This window comes from Salmo salar, chromosome 19 (genome assembly GCF_965601325.2).
Source record: "Salmo salar chromosome 19, fSalSal1, whole genome shotgun sequence".
In the NCBI taxonomy this organism is placed as follows: domain Eukaryota; kingdom Metazoa; phylum Chordata; class Actinopteri; order Salmoniformes; family Salmonidae; genus Salmo; species Salmo salar.
Window position 1 is genome coordinate 42,360,389 of NC_138309.1, and position 21,598 is coordinate 42,381,986.

General features: G+C 40.7%; 1 protein-coding gene across 1 annotated transcript in view; it reads right to left on the reverse strand.

The window, feature by feature from the left end:
• The window catches only part of LOC106578801 (calpain-2 catalytic subunit), a 34,805-nt gene extending 25,907 nt beyond the window's left edge, over positions 1-8,898 (reverse strand). The window contains exons 1-3 of the mRNA XM_045702295.2: positions 8,257-8,898; positions 7,932-8,176; positions 2,513-2,582 (exon numbers count right to left, since the gene is read on the reverse strand). Of these exons, the coding sequence (XP_045558251.1) occupies positions 2,513-2,582; positions 7,932-8,168 (307 nt within the window). The 5' untranslated portion in view covers positions 8,169-8,176; positions 8,257-8,898. The remainder of the gene's footprint in view (positions 1-2,512; positions 2,583-7,931; positions 8,177-8,256) is intronic.
• Positions 8,899-21,598: the final 12,700 nt, after the last annotated feature.

The window sequence follows — 21,598 nt, forward strand, 5'->3', positions numbered from 1 at the left end:
AAGTCCAGGATCCAGTTGCAGTGGGAGATGTTTAGTCCCAGGGTCCTTAGCTTAGTGATGAACTTTGAGGGCACTATGGTGTTGAATGCTGAGCTGTAGTCATTGAACAGCATTTTCATGTAGGTGTTGTTATTGTCCAGGTGGGAAAGGGCAGTTTGGAGTGCAATAGAGATTGCATCATCTGTGGATCTGTTGGGACAGTATGCAAATTAGAGTGTGTCTAGGGTTTCTGGGATAATGGTGTTGATGTGACCCATGACCAGCCTTTCAAAGCATTTCATGGCTACAGACGTGAGTGCTACGTGTCGGTAGTCATTTAGACAGGTTACCTTGGTGACTATGGTGGTCTGCTTGAAACATGTAGGTATTACAGACTCGGCCAGGGACAGGTTGAAAATGTCAGTGAAGACAGTTGCCAGTTGGTAAGCGCATGATCGGAGTACACGTCCTGGTAATCCATCTGGCGGCTTTGTGAATGTTAACCTGTTTAAAGGTCTTGCTCACATCGGCTATGGCGAGCGTGAACATGCATGCTTCAATGTTGCTTTCCTCAAAGTGCACATTGAAGTTATTTAGCTTGTCTGGTAGTCTTGGGATACTGGGCAGCTCACGGCTGGGCTTCCCTTTGTAGTTTGCAATTCCTGCCACATCGGACGAGTGTCGGAGCTGTTGTAGTAGGATTCCAATTTAGTCCTATATTTACGCTTTGCCTATATGATGGTTCGTCTGAGGGCATAGCGAGATTTGCTATAAGCGTCCGGCTTAGAGTCCCGCTCCTTAAAAGCCGCAGCTCTACCCTTTAGCTCAGTGCAGATGTTGCCTGTAATCCATGGCTTCTGGTTGGGGTACGTACGGTCACTGTGGTGGCGACGTCATCGATGCACTTACTGATGAAGCCAGTGACTGATGTGGTGTACTCCTCAATGCCATCAGATGAGTCCCAGAACATATTCCAGTCTGTGCTAGCAAAACAGTCCTGTAGCTTAGCATCTGCGTCATCTGACCACTTCCATATTGAACGAGTCACTGGTACTTCCTGCTTTAGTTTTAGCTTGTAAGCAGGAATCAGGAGGATAGAATTACGGTCAGATTTGCCAAATGGAGGGCGAGGGAGATCTTTGTACACATCTCTGTGTGTGGAGTAAAGGTGGTCTCGAGTTTTTATTCCTCTTGTTGCACATTTAACATGTTGGTAGAAATTAGGTAAAACATATTTAAGTTTCCCTGCATTAAAGTCCCCAGCTACTAGGAGCGCCACCTCTGGATGAGTATTTTCTTGTTTGCTTATAGTTTTATACAACTCGTTGAGTGTGGTCTTAGTGCCAGCATCGGTTTGTGGTGGTAAATAGACAGCTACGGGAAAAAAACGATGAATACTCTCTTGGTAAATAATGTGGTCTACAGCTTATCATGAGGGACTCTACCTCAGGCGAGAAAAACCTCCAGACTTCCTTAATATTAGATTTGGTGCACCAGCTGTTATTGATAAATAGACACAGACCTCCACCCCTTGTCTTAGCGGAGGCAGCTGTTCAATCTCGCCGACGCCCCCGTAAACCCAGCCAGCTGTAGGTTATCCATGTTGTTGTTCAGCCATGACTCGGTGAAACATAAGATATTACAGTTTTTAATGTCCCGTTGGTAGGATAGTCTTGAACGGAACTCATACAATTTATTCTCAAATGATTGCACATTGGTCAAAAGGACGGATGGTCGAGGCGAGTTACCCACTCTCCGACGAATTCTCACAAGGCACCCTGACCTGTGTCCTCTGTAACGGCGTCTTCTCTTCATGCGAATGACGGGGATTTGGGCCTGGTCGGGTATCTTGAGTAAATCCTTCGCGTCCGACTCGTTAAAGAAAAAATCTTTGTCCAGTTTGAGGTGAGTAATCGCTGCTCTGATATCCAGAAGCTTTTTTCGGTCATAAGAGACGGTGGCAGAAACACTATGTACAAAATAAGTTACAAACAACACGAAAAAAAAAAAACACACAAAATAGCACAATTGTTAGGAGCCCGTAAAACGGTAGCCATCTCCTTCCTTTATATGTATTGCAATGTGAAATATGTGTTTCTAGATGAAACACTGATTAATTTTTGTGTAAAATTGACTGTGTGATATTTGTGTGTTTCACTTAGTCAATTGAAAATTTGCTTTTTTGATGATCTGTTGAGTTTTGTACAAAGAAAATTTAATTGTGAAAATTGCACCACATACTTGTGAAAACGGCACCAAAGCGATTGAAAATAAAAACTGTAATACATCACAGAACAAATATACAATAATAATAATAATAATAAATACTAATAATACAATAATATACATTAAACCTACGTTTAATACATCTGTAGACAGATTATACTCTTCTACAATATATCTGTAGACAAACATACATATGTAATCTCCTTCACTGTCTGTTGGTGGACACAAAGCCAGAATTAGTGGAAGGAGGATCTTGGGATTAGCAGTATTTACAGCAACACCCCTTCTCTTTGTGAAATATGCTTACCCAGATCTCCTTGGCAGATATCAGTCCTGGTGGCTCCGTCGTCAATGAATTTCGGGTTTGAGCACAACTCCTACAGCGGTCACGTGAGAGACAGAAGAATACCTTTGTTTACACAGTAATTAATTGATTCATTTATTAATTTATATAAGTGAACACTGTACATGATTGAGAAGCATTGTCGTATGATAAGTTGCTTGTCAAATCCTACAGCAATCACATGAGAGAGAACAGACAGAGGAATCTATTTGTAACCAGCTGCAATAGGAATGTGAGTTTACTTAACATTTGGGCATATACTGTAGCTGAACCAACATGCGTCTTTAAGTTCAACTGTATGTTCACTCAATTTAGAATTTTAGTGTGAACAAACAATTCAACTTGAGAATTTATTCTACCTTATTTGCATATTTCCCCAGCGTGAAATTAAACTATTTATGAATAATATATATTTTTTTACGTTTTCTTTATTTAACCAGGGTGAGTTGACTGAGAATACATTCTCATTTACAGCAACGATCTGGGGCAAGTTAGATGACATTTGGGAAGACATGGGTCTAGTTCAAATATATAGTTCACATTCAAATATATAAGCAAGCGAAAAAACACAACCCCCCCCCCCAAAAAAAAAACAAAAAAAACATAAGATCAATCATAGAATCATAAAAAATAAACAAATTCTTAAGAAGGTCCTCACATAGCCGTCTGGACTGCTTCAGATGCACCAAGTCACTCAATTTCAGAAAACCCTATAGACCATTCCACAAGCCATGTGCAAAATAGCTCAAGGCAGATTTACCTCGAAGGGATCTCTAGAAGGGATCTCTAGAAAGGATCTCTAGAAAGGATCTCTAGAATTAGTCATTCCTGAGATCATATCTGATAGCTTGTATTTCTGAAGGTTAACAGAGAAGTGAGATGTGGTCAGTAGTTTATGCAATAGGGCTTTTATAAGTGTGGAATACTGATACAGAGTGTATTGATAACGCACTGTGATAAACTGTGTCCAGAGACTTCAATACAGCGGCAGACGCATTCAGAGAGATGATATCGCCATCGTCGAAGACCGGAATGAATGTCGACTGAATGATTTCTTTTCTACTATTTAACTAAAGGCAGGACCTATTCCTATAAAATAAGCACATTTTAATTCTTAACTTCTTAACTAACTCATCAACATGGTTTTGACGGAAAGTCTATCATCGATCCAGATGCCCAGATATTATAAAATCAGGGACACGATCAATAAGGGCCCCATCCAATGTAAGTATGCATAAATCATAAGATACATTTTTATGAGATTTATAAAATAACATATACTTGTTTTTACCTTGATTAAGTACTAATTTAAGCACAACAAAGGCGAGGCGGAAAAAGGCAGATTGAATCATTGAAGCTTCGAAATTGCCTGGTCAGCCATGGGGGCAATAACACAACAATGACCTCTCTATACAGACAATACATACATCAAAAGGTCTTTCTTTGAGGGCCTAGTTACACCCTGGTTTAACCCTAACACAGTGGTCTGAAACTCCTGGTTTACAGGCCACATAAAGCCTACAAGTTACATTATTCTGGCTTGCAAAGCGATGTGTAATTCTTATTAGAATCCAGCCAGAGTTAGAATATCCGACAACTTGAACTTTTATCTCTTTTAGTTTACTCTTCAAGGTACTTTTTAAGAAACTTGTAATCAACATGCATTGAGAATGACTGCCATGGGGAAGAGTGATTAGTTAGTCTACCTAAATCATATAAACTGGAACAGTCATCTTAGGAATGGGTGCAAAAATTTGATTAATTTTGAAGAAAGAAATGCTGTTATTTATGTTTGTGTAGCATAAGATTAATCAACCAATCAATGTACAGTATGGAGAGAAATAAAATGTATGAAATGTATGCATTCACTACTGTAAGTCGCTCTGGATAAGAGCGTCTGCTAAATGACTAAAATGTAAATGTAAATGTACATGGTGTTGAAACAAATCATTCTGAAAATCAACCTGCAATAGAGCATGCTGGGAAATAGGATAATAATGGGCATGGTTTTGATTGTTTTTGAGAAAATATACATTTGTAATTTTACTCAACAAGCTTCTTCAAATTTCAGTTTATTGATTCAACGTACAATTGTAAGGTAACCATGTGGAGTTTAGTCAACATTTGGGCATATAGCTGAACCATCATACAGTGATGCGTTCCAAAGGCAAACATGAATTTGTAAATTGACTCAACAAGCTTTAAACAAACTTTAATACATTAGCTCAAATTCTTGAAGTCCACTCAACTCACAGAATGATGCTGATTAAGAAATTGGTTAAATTGGCTTTTTTTAGAGTGCAGCAGACAGATAATACTCTCTGGTCCAGTCAGCTGAGTAAACAACGAGTTGACAAAATCCCCTTTTGATCTAATCTATTAGATTCTATTTTACCCTGTTTATCAAAAGTGTTGGAAAAACGTGTCAATAATCAACTGACCGGCTTTGTTGACGTCTATAGTATTCTCTCTGGTATGTAATCTGGTTTCCCGCTCAGGCTATGGATGTGTCACTGCAACCATAAAGGTCCTCAATGATGTCACCGTTGCCCTTGATTCTAAGCAATGTTGTGCTGCTATTTTTATTGACTTGGCCAAAGCATTTGATACGGTAGACCATTCCATTCTTGTGGGCCTGCTAATGAGTATTGGTGTCTCTGAGGGGTCTTTGGCCTGGTTTGCTAACTACCTCTCTCAAAGAGTGCAGTGTATAAAGTCAAAACATCTGCTGTCTCAGCCACTGCCTGTCACCAAGTGAGTACCCCAAGGCTCGATCCTAGGCCTAGTCCCCATGCTCTTCTCAATTTACATTAACAGTATAGCTCAAGCAGTAGGAAGCTCTCTCGTCCATTTATATGCAAATTATACAGTCTTATAGTCAGCTGGCCCCTCCCCGGATTTTGTGTTAAACACTATACAACAAGTCTTTCTTAGTGTCCAACAAGCTTTCTCTGCCCTGAACCAACAAGCTTTCTCTGCCCTGAACTCAATCATGGACACTCTTACTGACAGTTGTGGCTGCTTTGTGTGATGTATTGCTGTCTCTACCTTCTTGCCCTTTGTGATGTTCTCTCTGCCTAATAATGTATCATGTTTTGTGCTGCTACAATGTTGTCCTGCTGCCATGTTGTGTTGCTGCCATGTTGTGTTGCTGCTGCCATGTTGTTGTCATGTTGTGTTGCTACCATGCTGTGTTGTCATGTGATGCTGCCTTGCTATGTTGTTGTCTTAGGTCTCTCTTTATGTAGTGTTGTGGAGTCTCTCTTGTCATGATGTGTGTTTTGTCCTATATTTTTATTTTATTTTTAATCCCAGCCACCATCCCTGCAGGAGGCCTTTTGCCTTTTGGTAGGACGTCATTGTAAATACAAATTTATTCTGAACTGACTTGCCCTAGTTAAATAAAGGTAAAACAAATAAAAAAATAATTACAATGATAATAATCTTTAGACTCAGAGGAGAGGCTATGCTGTGGTCTTTGTGTGTGTCATTTGAAATCCTAACCCTAACACACAATCAAGATGAGATCAGTCAACCAGAAAGTAGAAGAAGTGTCAACAAACGGACCACCGCCCACCGCCCATGTCTGTAAAGCTCCGGTTACCATTATAATATGTTGTGTAGTGTTTCCATTGTTCTACACCTGGGCAGTTATATCCCCAGGACAGCATTCAGTGTAAATTTCATTTCCTGCACCAAGGTGCCTTTTAAAAGTTGACTGTGCATGTTTAATGTAACTGACAAAGCTCTTTGGGTTGACATGTCAGCACTGTATAACAGCAATAACCACTCGTTTTCCTCTGGGACAGTACTTCTTTACATACTCTTCGAAAAAATATGGTTCTACCAGGAACCGTTTTCATCTGAAGAACCCTTTTTTTGGAAACATGGTTCTGAAATAGTTATTTATAAAGGCGAAGAGTTCTAGCTAGAAACCTTTTCCCCCTAATTAAACATTTTTTAAAGAAAGGGTTCTGTGTGATTGTTTGGAAGGCAAGAAGGATTGTACATAGAACCCTTTTGATTCTGAAAAAGCATTTTCATTGTATTATTTTTCTTTCTTTTAAATAATGCCTGACCGTTAGTGTTTACTTCAGTATTTAAACGTTAACATCGGGAGTTTTAGGAATCTGATCAATTTAAAAAAAAAGATAGGTGTGAGAATATTTTAAACAGTATCTGGGGATAATTGTACAGTACATGTGTCTGGTATTTCCTTAATCATTTGGCATATACAGTACTGACAGTTTATATTTTTTGCCATGATTTCTGTCTTTCAAAGTAGTATTTTTTGTGAGAAAACTTTTATTGAGAAGAGTGTAGGAGAATAGAAGGGAGTATGAACCAGCAGTGTATTGTATACGGTACACAGCAAATTGTCCAGTTTTACATAGCATTGGTTTTTCAGTGTGACATTTCTAGTGTTAATTCAGGAATTAAATTAACACTGTAAAGAGTTAAATTAACACTCAGTGGTGTAAAATAACCTTAGTGTTGTTTTTTTTGTGCTGTTGTTAGTAACCAGAGTTGAGACGGATTGTGTCATTTTTACTCTGTGTTGAGTCAAGCACTCAAAACCACATCCATCATTATCATGTTTCCCAGCATGCTCTATTGCAGATCGATTTTCAGAATTGTTTCAATATTTACGTTTTTGCATGTACATTGATTGGTTGATAAATCTTATGCTACAAAAAGATAAATAGCATACCTTTTCACACATCGATCTTCGCTAACCTGGCCATCGTTCTGAATGCAGGTTGCAAGTGATTAAAAGTTCCAATTGTTGGATATCCTTGATCTAGCTAGATTCCAATAGGAACTACATAATACTTCTCAAGCCAGCATAATGTGATTTACAGGCCTGATGTGTAAACCAGGAGTTTCCTAACACCACTTTGTTTGGGTATAACTAGACCAAAATGTATTGTTATAAAGAATTACATTTTAAAGGCTAATTAGGATGGTGGAACCAGTCATAAAGTGTTCTAGTTAGAACCCTTCAAAGTTAAAGAGTTCTTGGTCAAACCGTTCATATAAGGTTCTAGGTACAGGGGGTTCTATGAAGAACCCTACTTAGAGAGTTCTAGCACCAAAAATGGTTCCGCTATGGGGACAAACCATATATGGTTCTACCCAGCACGTTTTGTAGTGACAAGCTTAAATCTCCAATGAATTGTAAACTTGACACTGGGTATACTTTACATTATATACAAACATATATATATTTACACACTGATAAACTGATACATCTCACAATAATAATACCTTTTCCCATGCTTCAAATTAAACCAGACAGAGACCCTGGTAGTCAGTGCCAGACATCCTATCATTATACATCTAGATCCTAGATTGTATATGAAATTCAAATGTACTCTCTTACCGTGGGTCTCTTCCACATCAGCCCCCTGGTCTTGGAGGAGTACTTCCCCAGATCTTTGTACCCTAGAGACTTGCTCTCTGCTGGGAAGGTGGGGTCCTGGAACAGTTTCCCGGACTCCAGACAGCCCTGAAGCAGCGTTTCATAGTCCTGCTGGAGGAACTTTACCGCCTGCTGGTTGGTTCCCACACCGTTTTCCCTCTCCTGCTGGCGGGCCAGCCGACCTGCCATAGACGTCATCCTGGAGCCTAGGAGTGGGAGAACAGTGAGTCCAAAGAGACTAAGTTAGAGGTTGTAGGTTGCTATCCCTGCCTGGACGAAAACAGACCTGGATTTGTTGTTGTGTGACGCTGGGTCCAATACAGTCAGTGGGACTGGGTGAAATCGGTTTGCTGTGGAGACTGGTGAGATCCTTGGATGTTATCCTGACTCTTGACTCCTGGGAACAGTCAGCTGGGCTGTAAGGACTGAATTAGAGGTTAGGTTGCTGTGTTGAATCCCTGGATGCAATCCTAGTTACTGTAATAGCTGTTGTTGTGTGTCCAGGCTCCTGGGGACAGACAGTGTTGCTGTAGAGACTGTAGAGGACAGACAGTCTTGCTGTAGAGACTGTAGAGTCTAGCGTCTAGAGACTGAAGATGTGATTAATGGGGGGGGTCCCTCCCTGGATGCAGTAGACTGGAGTCGTTGTGTGATGCTGGAGTTTTAGTGTCCTATGGAATGATTACAATCTCACACACAAACACAAATACCACTGGTTCTCTGTCCTTCTCCTTTATAGTAAACCAGCTAACAAAAAGGCAGGAAGCAGAAGCCCCAAGCTAGGGGAGGAGCCTGATGGATAAGAGGACAGGTGTGCTGACGGAAATGAAGCAGACAAGACAACAGCATCAGGCCACAGCAAACAACAGAGCTACTTGGCGGCTACCTACCTGACTCTGGCCCTAACCTCAGCAGAAATACACACACGCACACACACAAACATGAACACACACACAGAGAGAGAGAACAAAACAGTAGCCACACCTACAACCCAAGAAACCTGAACCTTCCTCCGTCTAATGACCTAATGTTACGAGAATGGATGGGGGATGGGAGTGTTTGTGTGTGTGTGCGCGTGTGCGTGTGTGTGTGTGGTGAGGAGAGAGAAGGTTCCTATATGCCTGGACAAAGGGGCAGTGGTGTACGTGGTCTAGTTTTGCAAGTTAAATATGACTGATATGGGTTGGGTCTTATTTCCTCTTTCCCCATGGATGGACACACACTCACACTCACCACATGCTCACACTCACCACACACTCATACGCTCCCGCGCACAGACACGCACGCTCGCGCTCACACTCATACACACACACACATACACACACACACACACACACACCTTGATCTCTATGGGACTTCCCTGTTTACAGTAAAAAATGTAATATATACTTCTCAAACAAGAATCCTAGTTCTTGTTGTTGCTGTTCTTGTTCTTGTTGTTGTTGTTGTTGTTGTTGTACTTGCTGTTGTTGTTGTTTTTTGTTGTTGTAGTTGTTGTAGTTGTAGTTGTTCTTGCTGTTGTAGTTGTTGTAGTTGTACTTGTTGTTCTTGTTGTTGTAGTTGTTGTAGTTGTAGTTGTTCTTGTTGTTGTAGTTGTTGTAGTTGTAGTTGTACTTGTTGATCTTGTTGTTGTAGTTGTTGTTGTAGTTGTTGTAGTTGTAGTTGTAGTTGTTCTTGCTGTTGTTGTAGTTGTAGTTGTTCTTGCTGTTGTTGTAGTTGTAGTTGTTGTAGTTGTTCTTGCTGTTGTTGTAGTTGTAGTTGTTGTAGTTGTTCTTGTTGTTGTAGTTGTTGTAGTTGTAGTTGTTGTAGTTGTTGTTGTAGTTGTTGTAGTTGTTGTTGTAGTTGTTGTAATTGTAGTTGTAGTTGTTCTTGTTGTTGTAGTTGTTGTAGTTGTAGTTGTAGTTCTTGTAGTTGTACTTTTTCTTGCTGTTGTTGTAGTTGTAGTTGTTCTTGTTGTTGTAGTTGTAGTTGTAGTTGTTGTAGCTGTAGTTGTTGTTGTAGTTGTAGTTGTTGTAGTTGTAGTTGTTGTAGTTGTTGTAGCTGTAGTTGTTGTTGTAGTTGTAGTTGTTGTAGTTGTTGTAGTTGTAGTTGTTCTTGTTGTTGTAGTTGTTGTAGTTGTAGTTGTTCTTGCTGTTGTTGTAGTTGTAGTTGTTGTTGTTGTAATTGTAGTTGTAGTTGTTCTTGTTGTTGTAGTTGTAGTTGTTCTTGCTGTTGTTGTAGTTGTAGTTGTTGTAGTTGTAGTGTTCTTGCTGTTGTTGTAGTTGTTGTAGTTGTAGTTGTTCTTGCTGTTGTTGTAGTTGTTCTTGCTATTGTTGTAGTTGTTCTTGTTGTAGTTGTAGTTGTACTTGTTGTACTTGTACTTGTTGTTCTTGTTGTAGTTGTTGTAGTTGTTCTTGTTGTAGTTGATCTTGTTGTAGTTGGAGCTGTAGTTGTTGTAGTTGTAGTTGTAGTTGTACTTGTACTTGTACTTGTTGTAGTTGTAGTTGTAGTTGTAGTTGTTGTAGTTGTAGTTGTTCTTGTTGTTGTACTTGTTGTAGTTGTAGTTGCACTTGTAGTTGTAGTTGTTGTTGTTGTACTTGTAGTTGTTGTTGTAGTTGTTCTTGCTGTTGTTGTAGTTGTAGTTGTTGTTGTAGTTGTAGTTGTTGTAGTTGTAGTTGCACTTGTACTTGTTGTAGTTGTTCTTGTTGTTGTAGTTGTTCTTGTTGTTGTAGTTGTTGTAGTTGTTCTTGTTGTTGTAGTTGTTCTTGTTGTTGTAGTTGTTGTAGTTGTCATTGCTGTTGTTGTAGTTGTTCTTGTTGTTGTAGTTGTAGTTGTTGTAGTTGTAGTTGTTCTTGTTGTTGTAGTTGTTATTGTAGTTGTAGTTGTTGTAGTTGTAGTTATTCTTGCTGTTGTTGTAGTTGTTGTTGTTGTTGTTGTTGTACTTGTTGTAGTTGTAGACGTTGTAGATGTAGTTGTTGTAGTTGTTGTAGTTGTTCTTGCTGTTGTTGTTGTTGCTGTTGCTGCTGTTGATGTTGTAGTTGTTGTTGTTGTTGTTGTGCTCCTGGGAACAGTCAGTGGAACTGTAGACTGTAGAGACACAATGTCAACTTTCACTGCTATGCGGGCGACACACAGTTGTACATTTCGATGATACATGGTGAAGCCCCAAAATTGCCTACCCTGGAAGCCTGTGTTTCAGACATAAGGAAGTGGATGATGGCAAATGTTTTTCTTTTAAACTCAAACAAAACAGAGATGGTAGTTCAAGGTCCCAAGAAATCTGCTGTTGAATGACAATTTATTTATCTTTAACCAGGCAAGTCAGTTAAGAACAAATTCTTATTTACAATGACGGCCTAGAAACAGTGGGTTAACTGCCTTGTTCAGGGGCAGAACAAAACATTTTTACCTTATCAGCTCAGGGATTCGATCTAGCAACCTTTCAGTGACTGACCCAACGCTCTAACCACTAGGCTACCTGCCGACCCGAATTTAATCTTGATGGTTGTACAGTCGTCTCAAATAAAACTGTGAACAACCTCTGATCTCTGGACCCCGATCTCTCTTTTGACGAACATATCAAAAACGTTTCAAGAGCAGCCTTTTTCCATCTTCGTACCATTGCAAAAGAATCTACAACTTTTTCACCCAAAAAATGATCAGGAAAACTAATCCGTGGATTTGTCACTTGTAGATTAGACTACTGCAATGCTCTACTCTCCAGCTACCCGGACACGGCACTAAATACACTTCAGTTAGTGTTAAATACAGCTAATAGAACTCCAGTGCTAGCCTTCAGTGGCTTCTTGTTAAGGCTAGTATGGAGTTTCCATTCAGCCACAAGAGCATTGTTGATGTTGAACACTGATTTTGGGCAATTAGGCATGGCTCGCAGTCAGCGTTCCAATTCATCCCACAGGTGTTCGATGGGGTTGAGGTCAGGGCTCTGTGCAGGCCAGTCAAGTTCTTCCACACTGATCTCCACAAAAAATGTCTGTATGGACCTCGCTTTGTGCATGGGGGGCATTGTCATGCTGAAACAGGAAAGGTCTTTTCCCAAACTGTTGGCACAAAGTTAGAAGCACAGAATTGTCTAGAATGTCATTGTATGCTGTAGCATTAAGATTTCCCTTCACTTGAACTAAAGGGCCCGAACAATGAAAAACAGCCCCAGATCATTGTTCGTCCTCCACCACAATGTACAGTTGGCACTATGAATTGGGGCAGGTAGCATTCTCCTGGCATCTGCCAAACCCAGATTTGTCCGTCGGACTGCCAGATGTGAAGCGTGATTCATCACTCCACAGAGAGTGCGTTTCCACTGCTCCAGAGTCCAATGGCCGCGAGCTTCACATCACTCCAGCCAATGCTTGGCATTTAGCATGGTGGACTTAGGCTTGTGTGCGGCTGCTCGACCATGGAAACCCATTTCATGAAGCTCCCGATGAACAGTTATTGTGCTGACGTTGCTTCCAGATGCAGCTTGGAACTTGGTAGTGAATGTTGCAATGTTTTGCAATGTTGCAATGTTGCAATGTTGACAGACGATTAGCACTCAACGGTTGCGTTATGTGAGCTAATGTGGCCTACCATTTCGCGGCTGAGTCGTTGTTGCTCCTAGACATTTCCACTTCACAATAACAGCACTTACAGCTGACCCGGGCAGCTCTAGCAGGGCAGAAATTTGACGAACTTACTAGTTGGAAAGGTGACATCCTATGACTGTGCCACGTGTCACTGAGCTCTTCAGTAAGGCCATTCTACTGCCAATGTTTGTCTATGGAGATTGCATGACTGTGTGCTCGATTTTCTACACCTGTCAGCAATGGGTGTGGCTGAAATAGCCAAATCCACTAACTTGAAGGGGTGTCCACATATTTTTGTATATATAGTGTACCTGCTGCTACCTACCTGGCTCTGGCTCTAACCTCAACAAAAATACATGTACGCACACACGCACGCACACACCTGCAGCCCAGGTAACATGAACCTTCCTCTGTCTAATGTCACGAGAATGGATGGGCGGATGGTATTTTGTGTGTGTGTGTGTGTGTGTGTGTGTGTGTGTGTGTGTGTGTGTGTGTGTGTGTGTGTGTGTGTGTGTGTGTGTGTGTGTGTGTGTGTGTTTGAGAAGGGGGAGTTACCTCTATTTTAGGACAATGGGGCAGGTATACCTGGCCTGGAGCTAGTTGTCCACCACAATGAAATTGGGGAGGGGACTATGGATCTGTCTCTGTACGTTCGTGCGTGCCTCCGTGCATACGTCCGTCGCACGTGATATCTCAGACACCACTGGCACAATTTTGACGAAACTTGGTTGAATGATACGGCTTACCAAAGACATCCGTCATTGAGAAAATGACACTGATTGGCCAGATGGTGGCGCTAAGACAAGCGATAGAAAATGCTAACTTTGAAAGGTCACGCCCCTCACCCTGTTTGATCGATAGTCATGGAACTTGGTACATAGGTCCTTCTCCTCACAAAGAACTAATTTACCTCAGGGACCCATAAGGTCTGCCATGACGGATTTTTCGCCATTTTTTATTTTGTGACAAATACTTAACATGCTATTCTTCTGGCACCAAAAGACCAATCTTTACCAAATGACCGATCTGCACCAAATCACGGTATGAGGAATCCATGGACAAAAGTCTCTCAACACAATATTTTTCCAGACTAGTACCTAAAATTATATGGCCACTATTGACCAATGAACATTCACATGGGTGTGGTCTGGCACATACATGCATATAAATCTGTCATGGATATTTGTACTGAAACAAAACACTGTTAGGACTCAACGTTTATACTGACCAAACGGTGGCACTATAACGGGTACATGTTGCTGTCACTAATTGGCCCTAGGAGGGACAATTAGTTTACTGTTACCTTGTTTTGCAAGTGAAATATGGGATGACTGGCACTAGGATGCTTTTGATCTTATGTCCTCCCCCGTGGATGGACATACACCAGCCAGGTCACTACCAGATTCAATGCAGAATTTGACCTTCGTTCAGATCCCCCACGAAGTCGGGAGATGCCTTCAATACAGGCCAATAGGAGCAACGGTTAACACTGTGGCCATCAAGTGTGCTGGCAGCTTGCTAGGGTGTTGTGGATGAGGATGGCAGATGGGTGTTCCAATGATCGTGGTTTAATCCCAGCGCTAGGTATTTGTGTTCTTTTTAGTTTTAACTAAAACCTTTACCGTAACCATTCATAACCCTATCTCGAACCTTAACCCTTACCTTAACCATTCATATCCCTATCCCGAACCTTAACCCTTACCTTAACCATTCATAACCCTATCCCGAACCTTAACCCTTACCTTAACCATTCATAACCCTATCCCAAACCTTAACCCTTACCTTAACCATTCATAACCCTATCCTGAACCTTAACCCTTACCTTAACCATTCATAACCCTATCCCGAACCTTAACCTGTTAGGGCTAGGGGGCAGTATTGACACGGCCGGATAAAAAACGTACCCGATTTAATCTGGTTACTACTCCTGCCCAGTAACTAGAATATGCATATAATTATTGGCTTTGGATAGAAAACACCCTAAAGTTTCTAAAACTGTTTGAATGGTGTCTGTGAGTATAACAGAACTCATATGGCAGACCAAAACCTGAGAAGATTCCATGCAGGAAGTGGCCTGTCTGACAAGTTGTGTTTCATCTTGGCTCTTTTTATTGAAGACTGAGGATCTTTGCTATAATGTGATACTTCCTACGGCTCCCATAGGCTCTCAGAGCACGGGAAAAAGCTGAACGATATCGAGGCAGCCTCTGGCTGAAACACTTTATCGCGTTTGGCAAGTGGCCGATCAGAGTACTATGGGCTTAGGCGCGTGCCCGAGTCGACCCCATGCTTTATTTTCTTACGTCTGTTTACCTAAACGCAGATTCCCGGTCGGAATATTATCGCTTTTTTATGAGAAAAATGGCATAAAAATTGATTTTAAACAGCGGTTGACATGCTTCGAAGTACGGTAATGGAATATTTAGAATTTTTTTGTCACGAATTGCGCCATGCTCGTCACCCTTATTTACCCTTTCGGATAGTGTCTTGAACGCACGAACAAAACGCCGCTATTTGGATATAACTATGGATTATTTTGAACCAAACCAACATTTGTTATTGAAGTAGAAGTCCTGGGAGTGCATTCTGATGAAGACAGCAAAGGTAATAACATTTTTCTTATAGTAAATCTGACTTTGGTGAGGGCTAAACTTGTTGGGTGTCTAAATAGCTAGCCCTGTGATGCCGGGCTATCTACTGAGAATATTGCAAAATGTGCTTTCACCGAAAAGCTATTTTAAAATCGGACATATCGAGTGCATAGAGGAGTTCAGTATCTATAATTCTTAAAATAATTGTTATGCTTTTTGTGAACGTTTATCGTGAGTAATTTAGTAAATTCACGGCAGTGTTCGGTGGGAATGCTAGTCACATGCTAGTCACATGCTAAAGTAAAAAGCTGTTTTTTGATATAAATATGAACTTGATTGAACAAAACATGCATGTATTGTATAACATAATGTCCTAGGGTTGTCATCTGATGAAGATCATCAAAGGTTAGTGCTACATTTAGCTGTGGTTTGGGTTTATGTGACATTATATGCTAGCTTGAAAAATGGGTGTCTGATTATTTCTGGCTGGGTACTCTGCTGACATAATCTAATGTTTTGCTTTCGTTGTAAAGCCTTTTTGAAATCGGACAGTGTGGTTAGATTAACGAGAGTCTTGTCTTTAAAATGGTGTAAAATAGTCATATGTTGGAAAAATTGAAGTTTTTGCATTTTTGAGGAATTTGAATAACGCGCCACGGGATTACACTGGCTGTTGAGTAGGTGCAAGCGTCCCACCTAGCCCATAGAGGTTAACCCTTACCTTACCCATTCATAACCCTATACCGAACCTAAACCCTTACCGTAACCATTCATAACCCTATCCCGAACCTTAACCCTTACCTTACCCATTCATAATCCCAAACCTTAACTATTCGGAATTAATGCCTAAACTTAACCATCAAAACTCAACATTTATGGTTGAACACCGAATGTTACAGTCAGACTGTGAGATCTTATTACACACAAACACACACAAGCACACACAAACACACGCAAACACACACACACACACACCTCACACAGCAAACACACAACATATACACAAACACACAACATATACACACACACAGCATACACACACACACACACACACACACACACACACACACACACACACACACACACACACACACACACACACACACACACACACACACACACACACACACACACACACATACAGCAAACACACAACATATACACAAACACACAACATACACACACACACACACACACACACACACACACACACACACACACACACACACACACACACACACACACACACACACACACAGCAAACACACAACATATACACAAACACACACACACACACACATAGCAAACACACACACACACACAACATATACACAAACACACACACACATATAGCAAACACACAACATACACACACATATAGCAAACACACAACATATACACACACACACACAACATACACACACACACATAGCAAACACAAACACACAACATATACACCAACACACACACATAGCAAACACAAACACACAACATATACAAAAACACACACACACACACAGCAAACACAAACACACAACATATACACAAACACACACTCACACACATAGCAAACACACACATAAACAAACACACACAAACACAAGTGTCACGGAAAACGTAAGGTGGTAAGTAACAAAATTCTTAGGAATTATTCAATGAGTCATCCAGGTTAGTCTGCAGTCAATGAGTAACAATCTCGGCTGCAAGAGACCTTGTCATGGACTGGAGGGGATTAGAGTAAATTGATATAGTTGCAGCTGGAAGTTGTGCAAGGCAAAGACTAGGTGATTAGAAAACTGTATGTGGCAAGAAATAAACAGCAATAACAGGGGCAAAGACATTTCGACAGGTGAGTCTTAGTTCTCGATGTGATGAGGATTTTGGAGACACTAGTTGTGACAGAGATGGGGGGGTGGGTGGGGGTGGGTGGGGGGAGTGGATCCCTCAAGTCTAACTCTGTCTTAAGGAGTTGTGAGTCAGGGAAATTGACTACTGATGTGTGTAACAAATGGCACACTATTCCCTACATAGTAAACTACTTTTTTTAATTGTTGCCCATAGGGTTCTGGTTAAAAGTAGTGCACTCCGTAGGGAATTGGATGCAATTTGAGTTGTCAAGCAGGCATTGGCCAGTCTGTCCTTGTAGTCTGTTGGCACATAAACATAATTATATTTTCAGTTGTTCTGTTTTGTCTTCAGGCCCTATTCATGAATCATAAGCTAAATAAGGGAAGGCGTGATGTTTATCAACGCATATCCTTGTTTGTCATGTGCTTAACACGAAGACTAGAGCAATGACTGACTGGCCAATGACAGCCTTTCTGGTACAGGATGGTTGACGGACAAGATAGGCTACAATTTAACCAGAAGTCTATATCCTGTAGGCAAAACCAGACTTCCTCATCGGACCCGCCCTGTGAAATTTAACGGCATACTACTCCACACCAACACAAGTCCTCATATTGTATGGGTGGTATACTGTAAACACTCATAAAGAAGAGATTTAAACCCTTAGGAGGCTTCAAATGAGGAAACGCCCCTCTCTCTGTCTCCCATGCTTTATACTGTATATCTTTGTTCCTCTGTTCTTCTCTATCAATTTCAATTTCAATTTAAGGGGCTTCATTGGCATTAGAAAGATATGTTTACATTGCCAAAGCTCCACAATTTCTTGTTAACAAACTGTAGTTTTGGCAAGTCGGTTAGGACATCTACTTTGTGAATGACACAAGTCATTTTTCCAACAATTGTTTAAAGACAGATTATTTCACTGTATCACAATTCCAGTGGGTCAGAAGTTTACATATACTAAATTGACTGTTCCTTTAAACAGCTTAGAAAATTCCAGAATACAATGTCATGGCTTTAGAAGCTTCTGATAGGCTAATTGACATAATTTGAGTCAATTGGAGGTGTACCTATGGATGTATTTCAAGGCCTACCTTCAAACTCAGTGATTCTTTGCTTGACATCATTGGAAAATCCAAAGAAATCAGCCAAGACCTCAGAAAAACATTTGTAGAACTCCACAAGTCCGGTTCATCCTTGGGAGCAATTTCCAAATGCCTGAAGGTACCACGTTCATCTGTACAAACAATAGTACACAAGTATAAACACCATGGGACCACGCAGCCATCATACCGCTCAGGAAGCAGACGTGTTCTGTCTCCTAGAGATGAACGTACTTTGGTGCAAAAAGTGCAAATCAATCCCAGAACAACAGCAAAGGACCTTGTGAAGATGCTGGAGGAAACAGGTGCAAAAGTATCTATATCCACAGTGAAAAGAGTCCTATATCGACATAACCTGAAAGGCCGCTCAGCAAGGAAGAAGCCACTGCTCCAAAACCGCAATAAAAAAGCCAGACTACGGTTTGCAACTGCACATGTGGACAAAGATCGCACATTTTGGAGAAATGTCCTCTGGTCTGATGAAACAAAAATAGAACTGTTTGGCCATAATGACCATCGTTATGTTTGGAGGAAAAAGAGGGAGGCTTGCAAGCCGAAGGGCACCATCCCAACCGTGAAGCACAGGGGTGGCAGCATCATGTTGTGGGGGTGCTTTGCTGCAGGTGCACTTCACAAAATAGATGGCATCATGAGGTAGGAAAATTATGTGGATATATTGAAGCAACATCTCAAGACATCAGTCAGGAAGTTAAAGCTTGGTCACAAATTGATCTTCCAAATGGACGATGACGCCAAGCATACTTCCAAAGTTGTGGCAAAATGGCTTAAGGACAAAGCCAAGGTATTGGAGTTGCCATCACAAAGACCTGACCTCAATCCAATAGAAAATGTGTGGGCAGAACTGAAAAAGCGTGTGCGTGCAAGGAGGCCTACAAAACTGACTCAGTTACACCAGCTCTGGCAGGAGGAATGGGCCAAAATTCACCCAAATTATTGTGGGAAGCTTGTGGTAGGCTACCTGAAACGTTTGACCCAAGTTAAACAATTGTAATGGAAATTATATGATTAAAGGTTTGACTAAATGATTTCACTCAGAAACCTTATAACCTGTTGAAATGTATTCGAAATAAGGCTATAATAATGGGTTAAAAACTATATTCCAATACTGTGTGTGAGTAAGACACTGTAACCACTTCAAAAAATGAGCAGGGCAGAGTTGATAAGATGACCTTGGGAAAGGAACAGGAGAAGAGGCCTCCTTAACCTGTTAGGGCTAGGGGGCAGTATTGACACGGCCGGATAAAAAACGTACCCGATTTAATCTGGTTACTACTCCTGCCCAGTAACTAGAATATGCATATAATTATTGGCTTTGGATAGAAAACACCCTAAAGTTTATAAAACTGTTTGAATGGTGTCTGTGAGTATAACAGAACTCAAATGGCAGGCCAAAACCTGAGAAGATTCCATGCAGGAAGTGGCCTGTCTGACAAGTTGTGTTTCATCTTGGCTCTTTTTATTGAAGACTGAGGATCTTTGCTCTAACGTGACACTCCTACGGCTCCCATAGGCTCTCAGAGCCCGGGAAAAAGCTGAACGATATCGAGGCAGCCTCTGGCTGAAACACATTATCGCTTTTGGCAAGTGGCCGATCAGAGTACTATGGGCTTAGGCGCGTGCCCGAGTCGACCGAATGCTTTATTTTCTTTCGTCTGTTTACCTAAACGCAGATTCCCGGTCGGAATATTATCGCTTTTTTATGAGAAAAATGGCATAAAAATTGATTTTAAACAGCGGTGCCGGGCTATCTACTGAGAATATTGCAAAATGTGCTTTCACCGACATATCGAGTGCATAGAGGAGTTCTGTATCTATAATTCTTAAAATAATTGTTATGCTTTTTGTGAACGTTTATCGTGAGTAATTTAGTAAATTCACCGGCAGTGTTCGGTGGGAATGCTAGTCACATGCTAGTCACATGCTAATGTAAAAAGCTGGTTTTTGATATAAATATGAACTTGATTGAACAAAACATGCATGTATTGTATAACATAATGTCCTAGGGTTGTCATCTGATGAAGATCATCAAAGGTTAGTGCTGCATTTAGCTGTGGTTTGGGTTTATGTGACATTATATGCTAGCTTGAAAAATGGGTGTCTGATTATTTCTGGCTGGGTACTCTGCTGACATAATGTAATGTTTTGCTTTCGTTGTAAAGCCTTTTTGAAATCGGACAGTGTGGTTAGATTAACGAGAGTCTTGTCTTTAAAATGGTTTAAAATAGTCATATGTTTGAAAAATTGAAGTTTTTGCATTTTTTTTAGGTATTTGAATATCGCGCCACGGGATTACACTGGCTGTTGAGTAGGTGGGGCAAGCGTCCCATCTAGCCCAGAGAGGTTAACAATAATAAAAAATGTGGATGGGATTAATGACATCTTTTATAATCAACAGAGATTCATGAAGGAAACCGGGGATGCAGTAAAGAGGTTCTCTGACCAATTATCCGCCACCTCCCTCATGACCTGGTAAAATAGACGATATGTTATTGGCAGAAGAGGGCGGTGTAGGTAGAATGATTAGGTTCATTGCTGCACGTACATTCCTGATAACACAGCTCATGTTTGGGAAATGGAAAAGTGTTGTAAGAACTGTATTATGGGCAGCTTTCACTTGTATGAGGGTGTTTGTGTTGTGTGGTTGTTGTTTGGTCCCGTGTGCGAGAGGTCTCATTTCCAGGGTTCTGGAGAGATCAATAACGGAGCAGATGGTGAGATACGGACCGATTCCAAGTTCAGACCAGTGGGACGACAAAAACTTACCGCCGAGACTGGTGGAGGATTCATTCAATTATGAGGAGCCCATGTTAGATGAGACTATCTTTAAGGCTTAGTAAGACTGTTTCTTTAAATGAAGATCATGACGAAAATCCTAATCCGAAGTGTTATGATTGGAGATAGGCTTAGAACAGTCATCGATAAGTATGTGTTGACAATATATGTATTTGATTTCCTTGATATTCTGAATTACTTTCAATTTGTGACAGTATATGCATTTGTTTTCTTTGATATTCTGAATTAGTTAGATTTTGTGTGACATTTCTGAATTAGTTTGATTTTGTGTAACATTACCGAATTAGTTAGATTTTGTGTGACATTTCTGAATCTAATAAAAATAGATGTGTTATAGTGTATGTGAAATATTTGGTCAATCGGGTGGATTGTAATGGAAATTATATGATTAAAGGTTTGACTAAATGATTTCACTCAGAAACCTTATAACCTGTTGAAATTTATTCGAAATAAGGCTATAATAATGGGTTAAAAACTATATTCCAATACTGTGTGTGAGTAAGACACTGTAACCACTTAAAAAATGAGCAGGGCAGAGTTGATAAGATGACCTTGGGAAAGGAACAGGAGAAGAGGCCTCCTTAAGTTAGGGAGAGAAACAACGGCCTGGGAACAGTTAGGCTGGCAAAAGATAAGGAGACAGGTGGTCTGGGTATTGTGGAAAAATACAGCCGCCTAAAGCTGGGTGGAGTTCTCTATTGGTG